The sequence below is a fragment of the Nanorana parkeri genome, unplaced genomic scaffold (assembly GCF_000935625.1).
Source record: "Nanorana parkeri isolate BGI_ZX_2015 unplaced genomic scaffold, ASM93562v1 scaffold643, whole genome shotgun sequence".
Lineage (NCBI taxonomy): Eukaryota > Metazoa > Chordata > Amphibia > Anura > Dicroglossidae > Nanorana > Nanorana parkeri.
In genome coordinates this window covers 655,525-671,626 of record NW_017306911.1, presented here as the reverse complement: position 1 = coordinate 671,626, position 16,102 = coordinate 655,525, and the positions used below count along the sequence as shown (strand labels likewise).

General features: G+C 44.9%; 1 protein-coding gene across 1 annotated transcript; it reads right to left on the bottom strand.

Annotated features, from left to right (window-relative positions):
* Window positions 1-8,147: 8,147 nt before the first annotated feature.
* Window positions 8,148-9,837, bottom strand: SOWAHA (sosondowah ankyrin repeat domain family member A). Its single transcript, XM_018563216.1, has one exon. It carries the CDS (start codon window positions 9,747-9,749, stop codon window positions 8,148-8,150), a length of 1,602 nt encoding a protein of 533 aa, XP_018418718.1. The 5' UTR covers window positions 9,750-9,837.
* Between the last annotated feature and the right edge of the window lie 6,265 nt (window positions 9,838-16,102).

The following is a 16,102-nucleotide window of genomic DNA, read 5'->3' as shown; positions in this document are numbered from 1 at the left end:
CAAGAAGAGGAGATATTACATACCCCCCATTCCGGCACTCTCCTCTTCTCCCTGGTGCTTCCGGCTGTTGGCGGTCACTTGGTTCAATCACGCACATTGCAAGTCTATTAACTTTTGTACATGGAGGTGAAAGTGTGAATGCACCAGGGAACGTCTTATAGCGAAGGGTAAGGCAGACAGGCCACACGGATGGAGGGGGCCTCCCGAACCGAAGAGTATTACTTATTAGCCCTGCTCCCCTGGATTTAACGAGTAGTTAACCCCTCAAGTGTGTGTTTGTGTGGGGGGTGGGGGGAGGGCACCACTGTCTTGTGCCTGGAGCTAGGCTAGCAATTGTAATAATTTTCCTGGTTTAGAGCTATGCTGTAACTATGGAAGTGGAGTTCCAAAATCAGGGGCAAACTAATGCAAAGACCATCTTGAAGCAGAAACGACAGTAGCCATCCATCCCCCTTCTCCTCATCATGTTTGAAAACCAATATTGATGTGGAGAGGGGCAGCTTAGCATTATCATTGCTGGCGTTAAGCATTCCAAGTTCTCCAGAAGACATTGGGAGAAGCATACAACCCAACAGAGGGTGACTGCTTTGAATTTTCTATTGCAGCCTATTAAATACTGCATGAGAAAGTTTTCTCTATGAAACAATAATATATATCAGAAATCAGCAAAACAGGTTGCAAACATTTTCAGACATGCTGCAGAAGTTTTGCACTTTGCATATTTTCCACTTAAAAACATAGCCTCAAAGGAGGGACAAATGAGTCAGGAATATATCCAATTATTGCTATTGATTATCTGTGTCACTAAAACAAGCAGTCCTAGCAACAGGCAAATGGACTTTCCTGCCCATGACCCACTTAAAGCTGAACTCCGGAAAAAAATATTTATCTTAGAAATAGCACAAGTTAAGTAAAGAAGTCCTAATAATAAGGCTGGCCATACATTGTTAGAATTTCAGCTGACTTTTTTCGGTCAAACGGTGACTGCAGCCAATTTGCTCCAGTCGCTGATTATGTATTCTGACAACAAGGGGTGTCAGAATACAATAGCAGCAGCAGAGATTAGTCTGTCCGCATTGTTTAGCTCGGAAGTAGGAATCTGATAAATGTGTACTAGTATATGGCCAGCTTGAAGCCACAACTTTTTTTTTAGTTTTGGAGTGAGTAACGGTGAGTTATAACCCCTGTCAGCTAACAAGCCCCCTATGTGATAACACAGAGGAAGTGACAGGTTCTCTTTATGGAAACATCAAGGGTCTAGTGTCACCCATGGACCCCACAGATCATGCTTTATCAATTTCGACTCTAGCCACGTCATGCAGAGAAATGACAGCTTGAAAATAGAAGTGATGAAATACATGTCGCTTCCAGGCTCAGGAATCAGAGGTGAGAGATCACCAACTGTAAGTGCGCTGATCTCCCTCTGGAGCAGCCAATCCTCCCGGGCCAGCACGAGGGACAGTGAAGCCTTGGATAGTTGGCACCGGCGGTGAAAGGGGTGGGCCCTGGCACACTCTGGATCTGCCAACAAGTGATCGGCAGCTCTACAGCAGCCCTATAACTTGTATATGAAAGCCAGCAGCTGGCTGAAGAAAATGGTACTAAGATAAGGGCTGCTGCAGCCATTTTAGTACTGGACATTTATAAACATACGTCGGTACTGAAGTGGTTGGTGACAGCTGTCTCAGATGGCAAATCTCTATCTTTTGGTAGATTTCCTCTAATTTCCTGTTGCAACTCCAAGACTGTAAGTGAAAGGAAATCTCCCCAGTAAAACATAACCAGATAGGGTTTTAACTCTTCCCTACTCTAATTTAATAAAATGGAAGGACTCTATGACACATTCACAACTTTATTGAGCACATATCCTACAGTAACCATAGAGTGACTGCAGCTCTCTGATCAAAGCTAAAAATGTGGAGACTGTGAGGTGAGAATTGCTCACTAATAAAGCGGATCATTGCACTGCTGGAGTGTCTGATTGCCAATGTCTATAATCTCTCTCTGTGTTATTTCCAAAGCGGTATGACATGAAACATACAGATTTCTTTCTTTCATGTAGCATGAAATGTAGCTTACCTTTGCTTGGTTTTAATAAGGAAGCTTCATGAAGGCTTTTATTTGTGCTGTGGTTCATAAAAGACGCGACCTTCCTACATTTACTAGCCTCAGTGTTATGATTTAGGGCCAGTTCACACCAGATGCACTTGTGATGCAGTCCGTTCAGTTTGTCTGCTGCAGCCAAAATACATCACAATCCTTTCCTATGGGATTTCTGGTGCTCGTTCACACCAGTGCAGTCCGTTTCGAAGCAGTCAGAAAAAAATACTGCTTGCCCTATTTCGGCTGCATTGGATCGCAATCAAAAACACATGCAAACGCACTGGTACACACCTGAAATCCCATTTTAAGACAAAACACAGATTAATCGCAGTAAAACCCATCACATTGCAGCTGCGCAGACGCACGCAGTTCTTGTGTGAACTAGCCCTTAGTGCTGATGCATGAGTATCATCAGTCATTAATGTCATTCAAGTCAGTCATGAACATCAGTCATTAATGTGCATTGCTTTAATTATGAATGGGTTGGGCATGCATGGCATTGGATGAGAAAAACCAGACCTGTGGTGAGCAGCAGTGTGAATGTGTTGCAAGGTCTTTACAATCAATATAAATTTGCTGCAACAGTGGCCCACGGCTAAACCCCATGAGGACCATACACAGAAACTCCCATTCAAGAAACATTAGAATGTAAGCTCCTTTGCGGGTAAGTGTTCTCTGTCGAGCTAAAGAAATATCTCAGTGTCATGTAAAAAAAGGAGTGGGTATTTAAAAAGTGTTGGGAATAGGAAACCAATCTTTACCCCTGCAGTTGGCCTGCTCCTGCACTCCAAGGGTTAAGTGCTCATTTTTGCCTAGGATCAAAAATAAAAAAAAGTCATACTCACCCGATTCTCTAAACCAGCTGGCTCTTAGACCGGTCCCTGGAGCGTCTCTCCCCCTCCGTTGCAGTGGTCTAAGGTCCCGGAGTCATCACATCCTATACACAGTGTACACACCGAGGGACATATCATTGCTGCAGCGGAGGAGACAGGCTGGAGGGCTGGGAAGATTGGGCGAGTATATATATCTTTGTTAATTTTGACCCTAGGCCCCGCTGCAAGGGTTAATAACATTTAAAACCGGAGTGCAGCATTTACGGATTATGAATTTCCTAATTTGTGATCACATTGCACACATGGCAGGTAGAGTTCCTATTAGGTACAAAACACAGACTGGGCCAATCTCTCACACATTACAACTATGATAAAATGCAATCTAAAGGTTTGTCACTGAAACACACGGTGAAGTGAAATCTCCCACTGGTGATGGTTCTGGTAACAATTCTCAAAGAAGAGATTTCTACCCACCACTATCTCATCTCTGGGACAGGAAGTGAAGGGGTGTCTCACTGGGAAAACAGCCCACAATAAAAACCTAAACCTGAAGGACGTTCTAACCCTCCCCACAAGACTGAAAATACAGTTTTGGAGTTGTAGTTACTATATTATAACAAAACCAGCTTGTGCTGTTATGTTGGCTCTCAAAGGGAGCGGTCATTACGAATGATTTGACATTCAACCCTGAGATAGGCAAATATTATGTAAATACAAGAGTCGTGTATTTTTATTTTGGTCTTGTGTACTTTGTGTATTTCTTCCAGATCTGTGCAGTAATCCAGTGTTAAAATGTTGCCTCTGTGCAATAAATAATAAAGACCAGTCACTACTGCTCTATCTCCTTGTATAAGGTGACTGGTCTTGTATCCGCCCCTCCTTTAGTTTGCTGGAGGCAGCTGTAAGGATCGCGGCTCGTCTATTTCGTTCCACTGTGGAACGCAGCCGCTTAGGGGAAGTCAGATACACGCCGATGCGTTCCAGGCTGGAATGCATCGGCCGATGACGTCATGGGCTCCTCCCATATCTTCCGGCTCAATGTCAGCTTGGCGTTCCACTAGTGTGTGGAGTGAGCGCCTGCTGACTCCTCTGGCCAAGGAACCTCCTGACTACTAGAGAGAGAGGGGGAACATCACTGTCTGCTGACACAGCCTCCAGTCTGCCTCCTCAGCCACCCCCCTATGGTGGCACGTTCTGAACCATAACCGCAAGTACCCTATGCATATAAATATTACTGATTGCATACCCTGCTGTTGTTACTACCTGCATGCATATTTGAACTGTGCCAGCTGCAAGTAGCCTTATTCTTCCCACTGAATTACAAAACCACTCGTATGGAGTAATACGCAGTGATTAACCTACTAAGTTATTGCTTTGCGGTATATGATGGTCGGACTCCTAACTCTCTGTATCCAAAATTGAGAGTGACGCCAGGAGTCCAACACTGATTGTCGTACCCCTATACCTTGAAATTCTTCGTCCCCACTTCCTACTGAGTTCCGCAGCTGAGATTCAACCCCAGTTGGCCAGGGCCTTACAGCAGCCTCTGATGGGTGGAGCCTGCTGAGTCCCTCCCACAGCTCTGCAGTCTGCACAGAATATGTGCAGCACAGTGATGATGTCACCACTACGTTCACAAGGCATTAACTAAGTTTGTAAAGGCATTTGGTGCACACAATGAAGATTTATATCCTTCATGGCTGTTGAGGGACATATTTCAATGAAAGTTTTTGTGTGAGTTCAGCTTTAATGCTTCATGGTCTTTTAATGAACAAAGTTTGTGGGGCTCAAATCCAAAACAAGTTTGTTTTTCTTTCAGTGCTGATTACATGTTTACTAGAGTGACATTTATAGTAAAGCTTTGGCACTCACCCACCAAAAAAACATTGATGCCCGCTTAACATATTATATGGCTATGAAATTACTGACAGCTCAGTGCAGTATATCTGCATCATCCCAAGATGAGATCATCCATAATTAATCAAAGCATCTAGTTGTCAGCAGATACACGTTTCACAAAAATACGTTCAGATGTATCTAAGTATTTGGTCTCTTGTTGTCATTCAAATGGGTTCTGGAGAATAAAAAGTTAAAAATGGCTATGAGTTTTTGGAGATTGTTATGTACAGTGTCAAAGCTTAATATATTGCAGCTTACCAGTCATTAGATGTGGTGGCGACATTATTCTTTTTTTTCCCCAAACATTTTCAGCAAGTGCAGATAATACCGGTTGATCTTACCTGAAATGCAGCGTCCTTGTAATTTCCTGTGAGCGGAACTGGAAGCAGGTAACAGTCTTTTCTTTCTTGTGTAATCACTATTATTTACCATGGAATGCAGATGAAAAAAAAAGACATGTTTGAAGTCCATCATGTGCACCAACTATGGCTGTCCTCATAGATACAATGGAGAAGTAGCCAAAGTTTGCCCACTCACTTTCATATATGGTGGAAATGCCCTGAAAAATCAGACAAAACTGAACAAATGTCTACCAACTGCATACACACTTTGGGCAAAGGCATTCCAAAAACTCTAAAAGAAGCCTTGCTCAATTTAAAAGCAGCAGCTTAGGCAAATACCCAATTTCTCCTATCCACTGTAGCTAAAGAAGTTCTCGTGAAAGCTTGGTGGTTCTCATTTTTTCCTGACTGCACTGGATATGTAGCGCTCACCCCCGAAGGAGCCGCTGAATGCCCGGTTCATCTCTAGTCTGTTCTGGGTATATTCTTCAGTTGCCCACCCATTAGCATTAACCGCCCTTCTTCTAGTGCCCACAGACTGATGTCTACTCCAGTAGTATAATGCAGAATAACTGTTTATTGAACATCTTCACTGGGGAGAGAGGACTTAGGGATTCTAAGCTTCCAGAGATAGGGCGGGAACAGGGCATAGGCAGGGGGAAATGCCTCACCGAGAACGGACTCCACTGCATGTCACTGATATGTACCTTATCCCAGCATACACCACTGGTTAAGAGAAACCCAGTGATTGGCTTTGTCTCTCATTGGCTGTCCCACAATATAACAGAGTCACACCCCGCCCAGGGGGTACAGGCAATGCCAGACACCTGGAATTAACCAGATAACTGCCACTATAATTCCAGCCAGACTGACTACAGCCCTGGCTATCACTATATGTCTAGTAGACACATCACAGAAGATGATTGGGGCTACAGAATGAAAATAAATTATTCTTATAACCAAATGAGTAGAATTTAAACTGCTCTGGACTCCATGGGTAGATCATTATCTTCCCCCTGACTAGATTTGCTCACTGACATGAGAACCTTCTCCATATTGATAGCAACAATTTAGGCTGTGACATGGCCAGGATCCACCCCTAAGTTAGCCTCCCCTTTGGACACAGTAGGATACCCCTACCCCTCTTGTTCCTTTCTCTTAAAAGCAGAACTATGGGATAAGGGCTTTTCCCCATAGTTCTCCTAAGGGTAACGGGGGGACATAAACTAGCGTCTTCCCGTCACCCTAAGCTCAGTATACCGCGAGCTACAGCTCGCAGTATACTGAGATGCCGCAGCTGAAACGGATCACAACAATTATGTCTGGATCCGCCCAGCTGCGTGAGTGACAGCTGGCTCTGCCTATCTAGAGGCAGAGCCAGCTGTACACGCGCCCTCCCCCGTCCGTTCCGCCAGTCAGCGCTGGAGGATCGGAGCGGGGGGAATCCAGGCCCTCCCGTCACGGCTCTTTGCCTTGACAAGATCGAGAAGTGAGCGAACGCCGGTATGTGTTCGCTCACTTCCCGATCTACTGAGCCGACCTGTGACAGTCTCATTGTCACAGGTCGGCTAGAGCTATGAGGTGAGTGAAAAGCACTCACCTCATAGTTCTCCTTTAAGCCTGTGACACATTGCATGCGAAGCAGTGCAGAGCGAAGCAAAGCTTTTAGGCACGGAGCTTCGCATGCAGTGTGTGAGCGGAGTGCAGCCAGACAATTGACTGCATCTTCAGCCAATCGGCTTGCACGTAACAACCGGATGGAGTTCGCATTGTGAAGCGCGGGTTTATACGCATGAGCCGATTGGCTGAAGATTATATTTTTCATCTCGGCACACTCACCTAGCACAGCCTTTACTCTATTTCCATTTGTAATTGTGTAGTGTCAGCCCTGGACACTCATGCTCAACCTCACAATTTAAAGGATAACTCCAGAAAATGTTAATCCTTGCGGTGGGGCTGCCTTTGTACTGCAAGGGTTAATTGCTCGCCTTGGTCTAGGGGCTAGAATGAAGAAAATATACTCGCCTGATCCTCAGCCCCGCTCTAAAAAGGCATAACAGGAAACAACACAAAAACAAGGAAGTAAACACAAGAGAAACAAATTCTGCTTTTACCTTATTATTATTACTACAGGATAAGGCAATATTTATGAACACTGCTCTTTACTTCTTGCAGCTACTTGCCCTTTAAATAGTTTTCACATAACACAGCATCACAACAATGCAACATTCCCATACATATACAACCCAATTGAAAATGACACCCAAATATAGTATAAAAAAAAAAAAACCCCAAAAAAACATGCAAATATATTCCAAGAATTTCTCAGCCACACTGTAATATGCAATGCTGCATGATTAGAAAATTGGATGTGCATATGTCTTTCTTCATACATTATCTGAGATTACAAACCTTTGCATGGATTCCAGTTAGGCAGAACTATACATTAGGCTCAATTAATAAGACAGGGCAAAGAGCTGTGACAACGCACAAACTGCAGATTTCAATACCAGCCAATCAGACCAATTTACAGAAGTCAGAGCAATAACAATTATTGCACAACGACTGCTATGACTGTTTGACTTTGCTCCTTCCCTTATTAAATAAACATGTAAAATGTGACCTCATCAAAGGCAACACAAACTGCAGAACTGTGTGCATTCCCCTGCAACCAGACTAAAGCCTTGATTCCAAAGGTCTGAATCTGCTTACCGTGTGGTAAATATCCATGTATAACCTTTAATAAATAAGTACTGCCATATAAAATCTGAGGGAAAGGACTGGAGGGTCCAATTGTACATTTTCTAGTTCAACAACAGAAAAAAAAAAAAAATCAGCCTCACTGGTTACCATGGACCTTTCCTCCAGTTTGCCAGAAGCACCATTGTCTGACATTACAAGTCCACTTTCAAGGTGTGCAACAGGTTTTTTTTTATTTTTTATGTCAGTGTGGAAATACCAGAGGAGACAGTTACTGAAAGAAAACCTCTGTAAGTGGTCTGCGCTTTCCCACTACCTCCACCACTTCCTCTGGTTCTTCAGAAAGAGACGACACAGAAGGATAGTTGTCCTTGGTCTTCAGCTTCTTCTTGGTTGCTGAGGGTGCTGTAAAAAATTTGTTTAGAGAAGATGGCTTTCTGAAGCCTCTTGTCAAGTCATGGAAGGCAATGTCATCAGAAATGACTCCAAGGAAAGTAGTAGTGGTTCCAAAGATGGAGGCCCCAACTTTGGAGTTCCTTTTTACAGGGATGGTATGTTCCATATTAAAGTAGGCTGGATCCTTCAGTATATATCGTAGTTGCACAGCACATTCTTTCTTCAAGTAATGGTAGGGCTTTCTCCCGCTATTATCTCGCACATGGACTTCGGCACTGTAATCTCTGATTAGCATGATTATAACATCCTTACGTTCATGTATGGCAGCTATATGTAATGGTGTGTACCCTCCAAAAGACCTCACATTCACATTCACGTTAGCATCACCTTTTCTGCTCGAGTCAAATAATAGTTTAACCATCTCCGTGTTGCCACTTTTGGCTGCCCAATGCAGTGCAGTAAATCCTGAAATAAAGTCTCTCTTGTCCGCCAGTTCACTGTCTTTCAACATAAGACCCAGAAGTTTATGATTCCAGCGTCCATTGGTGGCAGTCACCAGCCACTCGTGCTCATGTTGGAATAATGGCACCACATCAGAATATTTGTTTTCTTCGCTAGCTTTCATAATTTTGGAAGCCCTCTTCATATGGGGCGACTTGGAACCCACATCATCAAGGTGCCTTCTGCCCACATGTGGTGATCTAGGCAGGGCAGGCAGTAGACCTTCTTGAATAGTTGGTAGAGGTGCAACCTGTGGCAGATCCAGGGGTGGAGATTCCTGGACCATTGACAAGGGGATTGCTAGTGGCACAGACGTGTTTTCATTCTGGTTTGCATCTAGATCATCAAAAGAACTCTGAGCGTACCGCAAAGGCAGCATGTGCGGCTTCTGCATTTCTTTGGACTGTCCATCAGACCATGACTTGGGAACAGGCACTGGACCTGAATGATGCATGCGAGAGACAATGTCAGAAACTGACTCCCTCGTTTCCTCATTTTCAAGTTTTTGTAAGTTGCCTCTTTCCTCCTGATCAGTGGATTCCTGCCCACATTCCCCAGCACCGGAGTCTTTCAGCTCATGATACTGTGGTTCAGATAACTCCTGCAGTGAGGCACTTTTACTGTCAGTGCTGATAGACGGCTCCTCTGTGTTGTTGTCGCTTACAGGTAGGGGCTGCGGTTCTTCCTGCAAGTGTCTCCTTGCCCCCACTTCCTCCTCCTGTGCATTTGTTGATTGCACAACCCCTGCCAGTAAATGGGCATATTTCTTCTTCAGCACCACCACCTTGCACCCATCTTCATCCTTCACCACTGCAATATTGTTGACGAACCTCTTGAAAAGATCCCTGTTGTTTGCCTTTTCTTGAGGATCAGGGGATTCCACCACATGCTTAAAAGTCTTGATCAGATCTGAATTCTTCACCTTCCCTCCCTGCTCCAGGAGAAAGTTCAACACCACCTCTTGTTTTACAGCCATTCTCCTCTTTCACATCCAGAAGGGGCAGCTGGTGTATCTGCAGCCACGGACAGGACTAGAAAAGAGCAGCAGCTCTGTCTTCTATCATGTCTCCCGTGTATGTGGAATGTGAAAAGTACCTGCAGCTTCCGGGGTGAAACTGTGATCAGGTCTGCTACGCCCAGCCCGGACAGATCAGTCAATGAAGAAGAAGGAGGAGGGGGGGAAGGGAGGGCAGCCAGCCAGCCCTGGTCTATGGGGAAGTTTTCCTTCACCTGGATCGTCTACACACAGCCAGTGCTTGGGATTTATATTATGGGATCACACAACTTTATATCCACTTATATTTATAAATAGTTTACTGTAAAGCTTACACATGAAAACGTTATGGGAGGCAGCTGGGAATGCAGGTGTGGCAGTGCACGGAGAACAGGTTTGTTTATTTACAGATTACTGAAAATAATACTTTCAGGGCTTGTAAAGTCTCCTCCAGTGACACTTATATGTGCAAAAAATAAAGAGGTGGCAGAGATGTCCATGGCAACCTGCTGCCACTTCCAGAGATGTCCATAGCAACCAGGTGCAATTGCTAGAGATGTACAGGTGCCATTTGTAGAAATGTCCACAGCAACCAGTTGCTGTTTCCAGAGATATCCAGGTGCCATTTCTAGAAATGTCCACAGTAACAAGGTGCCATTTCGACAGGTGTCCATAGCAATTAGATGCCATTTCTAGAGATGTCCATAGCAACCAGAGGCCATTTTCTGAGATGTACAGGTGCCATTTGTAGAAATGTCCACAGCAACCATTTGCCTTTTCCAAAGATATCCAGGTGCCATTTCTAGAAGTGTCCACAGTAACAAGGTGCCATTTCCAGAGATTTCCATAGCAACAAGATGCCGTTTCCAGAGATGTCCACGGCATCCAGATGCCATTTCCAGAGATGTCCAGGTGCAATTTTCTAGAAATGTCCACAGCAACCAGATGCTATTTCCAGCTATTATTATACAGGATTTATATAGCGCTAACAGTTTGTACAGTGCTTTACAATATAAGGAAGACATTACAATCACAATACAATTCAAGACAAGATGGTAAGGAGGGCGCTGCCCGTGAGGGCTTAAGGTGCCCACACACCTTGCGCTAATCGTACGATAATCGCGGGAAATCCTGCGATCATACAATTATCGTAAGGTGTGTGGAAGCCGTGCAACCGTGCAACTGTAAGGTCGCACGACTTTTATCTTACAAACATGTTAGAAAACCCGCCGAGAATCGTACGATTTTCGGCGGGTGTGTAGCATTTTCGTAAGATAAAAGCCGGGCGGGCCGGTGTGCGCAAGCGCACACTGCCCGTTCGGCGTTGCGGTCATCGCAAGTACGATCTGCCTGTCCAAGCTAGGCAGATTGTACGTTTTTTTAATTACCTTACAACCATCGCAAGACAAAAGTCTTGCAATGGTTGTAAGGTGTGTGCCCAGCCTTACAATCTAAAAGGGAGGAGGAAGGGATACATGAGGAGGAAGTGATATATGAGGAGGTATGTCCAGGTACCATTTCTAGAGATGTCCACAGTAATAAGGTGCCATTTCCACAAATGTCCATAGCAACAAGATGTCATTTCCAGAGATGCCCTTAGCAACCAGGAGCCATTTCTAGAGATGTCAATAGCAACAAGGTGCCATTTGCACAGATGTCCATAGCAACCAGGCAGATTAAAGACACCAGTTTCAGAGATGTCAACCCGGGAGAACAGTTTAAGACCCCGTTCACATTGAGCGATTTATCGCGCGGTAATTCCCGCGATATCGTGGCAATTTACCGCGCGATATCGCTCTCTAATGCTTCTCAATGGGGCAAAGGGTCCTGCTGTCGCGGGTCGTGTGTCGCTACAGCAGGACCCTTTTTGGAGCGGATTTAGCCGCGATTCAAGCTTGCTCAATGCAAGCATTTGCGCGATATCGCGCAAAATGCAAATTGCGCAACAAACGCACGATTTGCGAACCGCTCAATGTGAACGGGGCCTATAGGAGAAGAAAAAGTGGCATGTACTGTGCCTAAGGCCCCATTCACACTGAGCGACATGAAAATCGCGCGATTTTCATGTCGCTCAGTGTGAATGGGGCCTTAGGCACAGTACATGCCACTTTTTCTTCTCCTATAGGCCCCGTTCACATTGAGCGGTTCGCAAATCGTGCGTTTGTTGCGCAATTTGCATTTTGCGCGATATCGCGCAAAATGCAAATTGCGCAACAAACGCACGATTTGCGAACCGCTCAATGTGAACGGGGCCTATAGGAGAAGAAAAAGTGGCATGTACTGTGCCTAAGGCCCCATTCACACTGAGCGACATGAAAATCGCGCGATTTTCATGTCGCTCAGTGTGAATGGGGCCTAAAACTGGGTGTGGCTAAACTGTGCAAAAGGTGCAACTCAAAAGCAGTACTGTGGGATATTTACATAAAAAGAACCAAAAACTGAGAATGATAGCTAGTGTGTATAACAAAAGAAGTAGTATAGTGCAATGTTCATTTGTAAATGTTTTCAACATTTTATTTTTATTATATGTATCTTACACAACTGAGCATATCAGGACTGTCTTGTAAAATACTGTTTGCCTGGCCATAATGCAGGGAAGAGGTCTTGATGAATGAGAGCAATTGAGGAAGATTTGTATATCATGCAGAGTGAGAGGGGTAAAAAAAACAGGTTGACTCCTTAAATTTTAGGTTTGTCTGCATTTCTCTGCCCCATGTCAGAGGATGACAGCTGAGTTAGTAGTTGCAATTGACAACAGCACTGTCTTCCTTTCTGAATCTTGACTGATGGGAAGACAGTGTGAATGGTTGCTATAAATAACGGCACTATTTCCCTTTCCGGGACTTGAAAGTGAAGAGATTGAGTTTGCATGGCTGGCTGCCTTATATATGTATACTGTAGGCACCTAAAAATGATCCTGCCAAGATCTAAGAAAAGTAAACAATCACAGCATTTTGAAGAATATTTATTACATAGTGTGGCATTGTGAGGCAATACCACGGAGTTAGGTGGCCTCAGTCACCCAGGGTTCTCAGCCAGAGGGGCTGAGTGGCTCCAGGAAGACATTACTGGTACCAGGAGAGAACTGCCTTTTCAGTTCTTTCCGGGTTTTCTGGATCATAGTTGGGATCCTGGAGCCAGGAGATTTCTTAGAGCTCTGGGTGGGAAGAGATCTCCATTCCTGGGTCCATGCTTTGGTGGTGACCAGCACCTGATTGTGCACCTGTGTACATCCCTCATGAAGTGTGTGCTGGGATGTGTTCAGGGCCCCACCTGTGAGTCAGGAGAGCTCCACCCCGGAGTCAGTGTGGAGGCCAGGGCAGCAGGGAGCTGCGGGTTTGTGAACCATATTGAGAGGATTGGCATGTTATTGCCGTTGTCTGGAGGAACCAGACAGTGGCCCTAAAGATTGAGGCCGGAGCAGCAGTGCTGCAAGAGAGACAGATGTCGGTGAGCCCTTATCGGTTATATGCTACAGCGAGCTATTTATGTTGGATTTCATGTTATCTACCGTTTTGAAAGCAAATAAACTGCATCTGACTTGCACCTCCGGTCTTCAGTGGAGTGTCCTTGTTACAATAGTTACATAGTTAGTCAGGTTGAAAAAAGACACAAGTCCATCGAGTTCAACCTATAGAGATACGGAAAAAAAACTAAAAAAAAAACCTAAAACAGAACGCTTCTCTTACAGCCATTCTTTGATCTCTTGACAGTTGTCACCATAATCTGTGTCCCCATTTGAAGGTTTCCCATCTGTCTATGTGTGACAGCATCAGCATAACATTTTCAATTTCCTGTCACACTTTCTGTACCATTGACAATGGTCACCTGTCCTAATGGAAAATATGGTGATCTACTTCTGAAAGTGCTAGTTGCATGGCTGTGTCCGCCTTCAATATTTCCAAGTCAGTGACTTGGAGCAAGTATGCAGCAACTGAAACTCAGAGATTAGAATTTATCTCTATACTTGTTTTGGGTGAGAAAGTAGTAAATTAAAATAATCCGCTTGATAGCCAGGCAACTAGCATTTTCAGATGAAGAGGTCATCAATAGCAGCCCACATAATTGTCCCATGTACGGTGAACCTTAAAAGCTCCTTGTGATGCATAGGGGATATGATGAAAAAATGATCATTGTGTCTGGAAGGAATAAACTTGCTGGCATGGATTCAGGAGGAAATACGTCTCCACCTACCTCTAGATTAGTGTGTGCGAGCTTCCATCTAGTAAACACTTACTGTACAGTAAAGGGAATATATCACAGTTTTATCATTTTACTTCACTGGGCTTCTCTCTACTCAGATATCTGTCCTGGGAAGTTCTCTGTATATCTACAGGTATAACAATCATGAATAAGTGTGCGCCGTATTCTGTCCCCTCACTGGCAGGGTGTGTGTATGTGTCAAAAAGTGGTTAATAATTAGACAGCTCCAGCTTTAATTTAGAGTAAGACAGGTTTGTAATATTGACATTTGTTTAATAGAAAAGTGGAACTACCGCGTCTTATCCCTTACAGCCAAGGCTCTATTTTGATCTGCAGTTGCCATGGTGCTGCCGATGTGAGCAACTATGATACCAACCATTGGAGGGCTTGAAAGTTCGGTTGAGAGCTGAAATAAGCACACCGGCAACCTTGACAGTTGGCAGGCCTTAAAAGTAACTGTTTTGGGCAGGGGTGGGCAGCCCTCCAGCTGTGGTGAAACTACAAATCCCATCATGTATCTGTCTCTGGGAGTCATGCCCGTGGCTGTGAAAATGTTGCAATGCCTCATGGTTTCACAACAGCTGGAGGGCTGGAGTTTGCCCACCTCTTGATTTTGAAAGCCATTTCATTTGTTGGTAAAGTTCCTCTTTAATCAAATAATCTGACTGCTATCCCAACTCCAGGATTTAACCCCCCATTCACAGTGTGAGCATTTTCCGGTGACTTTGAAGCGTTTGCACATGTGTGAGCTTTTTGTGCATTTTTAAGGCTTGAACATTTTTGTTTTAGTCGAATGAAAAGCTAGTTACTAGGAGGAACCAAAAATGCATGATTCTACCCAAAATAAGTTAATGTACCTAAGCACAGTGCTCTGATGTGAACGGGGGCCTAGAAACTAGGGCTGCACCGATACCGGTTTTTCAGTATCGAGTACAAGTACCGATTATTTTTTTCAGTACTCGCCGATACCGAGTACCGGTGCCGTGTGCCGCGATTATCAGGAAGTCGGGCGGCAGATCATGACCCGTCGCCCGGCTTCCTGATTGCCTGTGTAGCCGGTGTTCTAGCAAAAGAACACTGGCTTCAAAGTCTGCCTGGCTTCTTGTCCAATCAGGAAGCCGTGTGGCGTGTCATGAGGTGCCGTCTGGCTTCCTGATTGGTTAGGAAGCCAGGTTGACTACAAACAAGTAAAGCTGGCTTCCTAGCCAATCAGGAAGCCAGGCAGCACGTCATGACCCGCTCCCGGCTTCCTGATTGGCTAGGAAGCCGGCTTCACTTGTTCCTAGGTAGCCTTGCTTTCTGACCAAGCAGGAAGCCGGGAGGCAGGTCATTACGTCCCGCCTCCTGGCTTCCTGATTTGTTAGGAAGCCAGGCTGCTTATCAACACCTGAAGCCGACTTCCTAGCCCATCATAACCCACCACCCGGCTTCCTGTTTGGAAAGGATGCCGGCTCCATGCTCCCTCGGCACTGCCGGTCAGAGAGAGATCTCCCTCTGACTGGATGTCCCGGTATTGGAGGTAAGTATCGGAGCATTCCTACTAGAAACAAATACATTTCAAATTGCCCAGCAGCTTTCCCTGCAATACTCAGCTTCTCTCCAGTGCTGTCATCCACAGACATACTGCTTCATGGTCCAGCGCCAGTCCTCTTCCATGATGAATTACTTCCATAAGCTACCCCTGGGGTTGTGTCATCATGCCAGCCTGAGCTCTCAGTACTACTACATAGACCAGCACTCACCTATCACAGTAAGGATCACCCCACCCTCCTTACCAAGAAGATGAAGAAAATTAGCCACTTGTCACGACTGGCACGAAGACACCTTGATTTAAGGCAGGGGTGGGAGAAACTCAAATCCCACAATGCAATCTGTCTCTGGGAGTCATGTCTGTGGCTGTGAGAATCTTGCAATGCCTCATGGGATTCGTAGTTCCATCACAGCTGGAAGGCTGGAGTTTGCCCACCCCTGATTTAAGGTATGAATAATATATGGGGGAGGGGGTTATAAAACAGAGAGTAGGGCTACATAGGGTATGTCTAGCCAAGTCTGTTTTAGTTTGTTTTGGATAAAATGTTGAAGTATTAGAACCCCTGTCAGAGTAGAATTGCTGTTTGTGGCCCTGCTGGGGG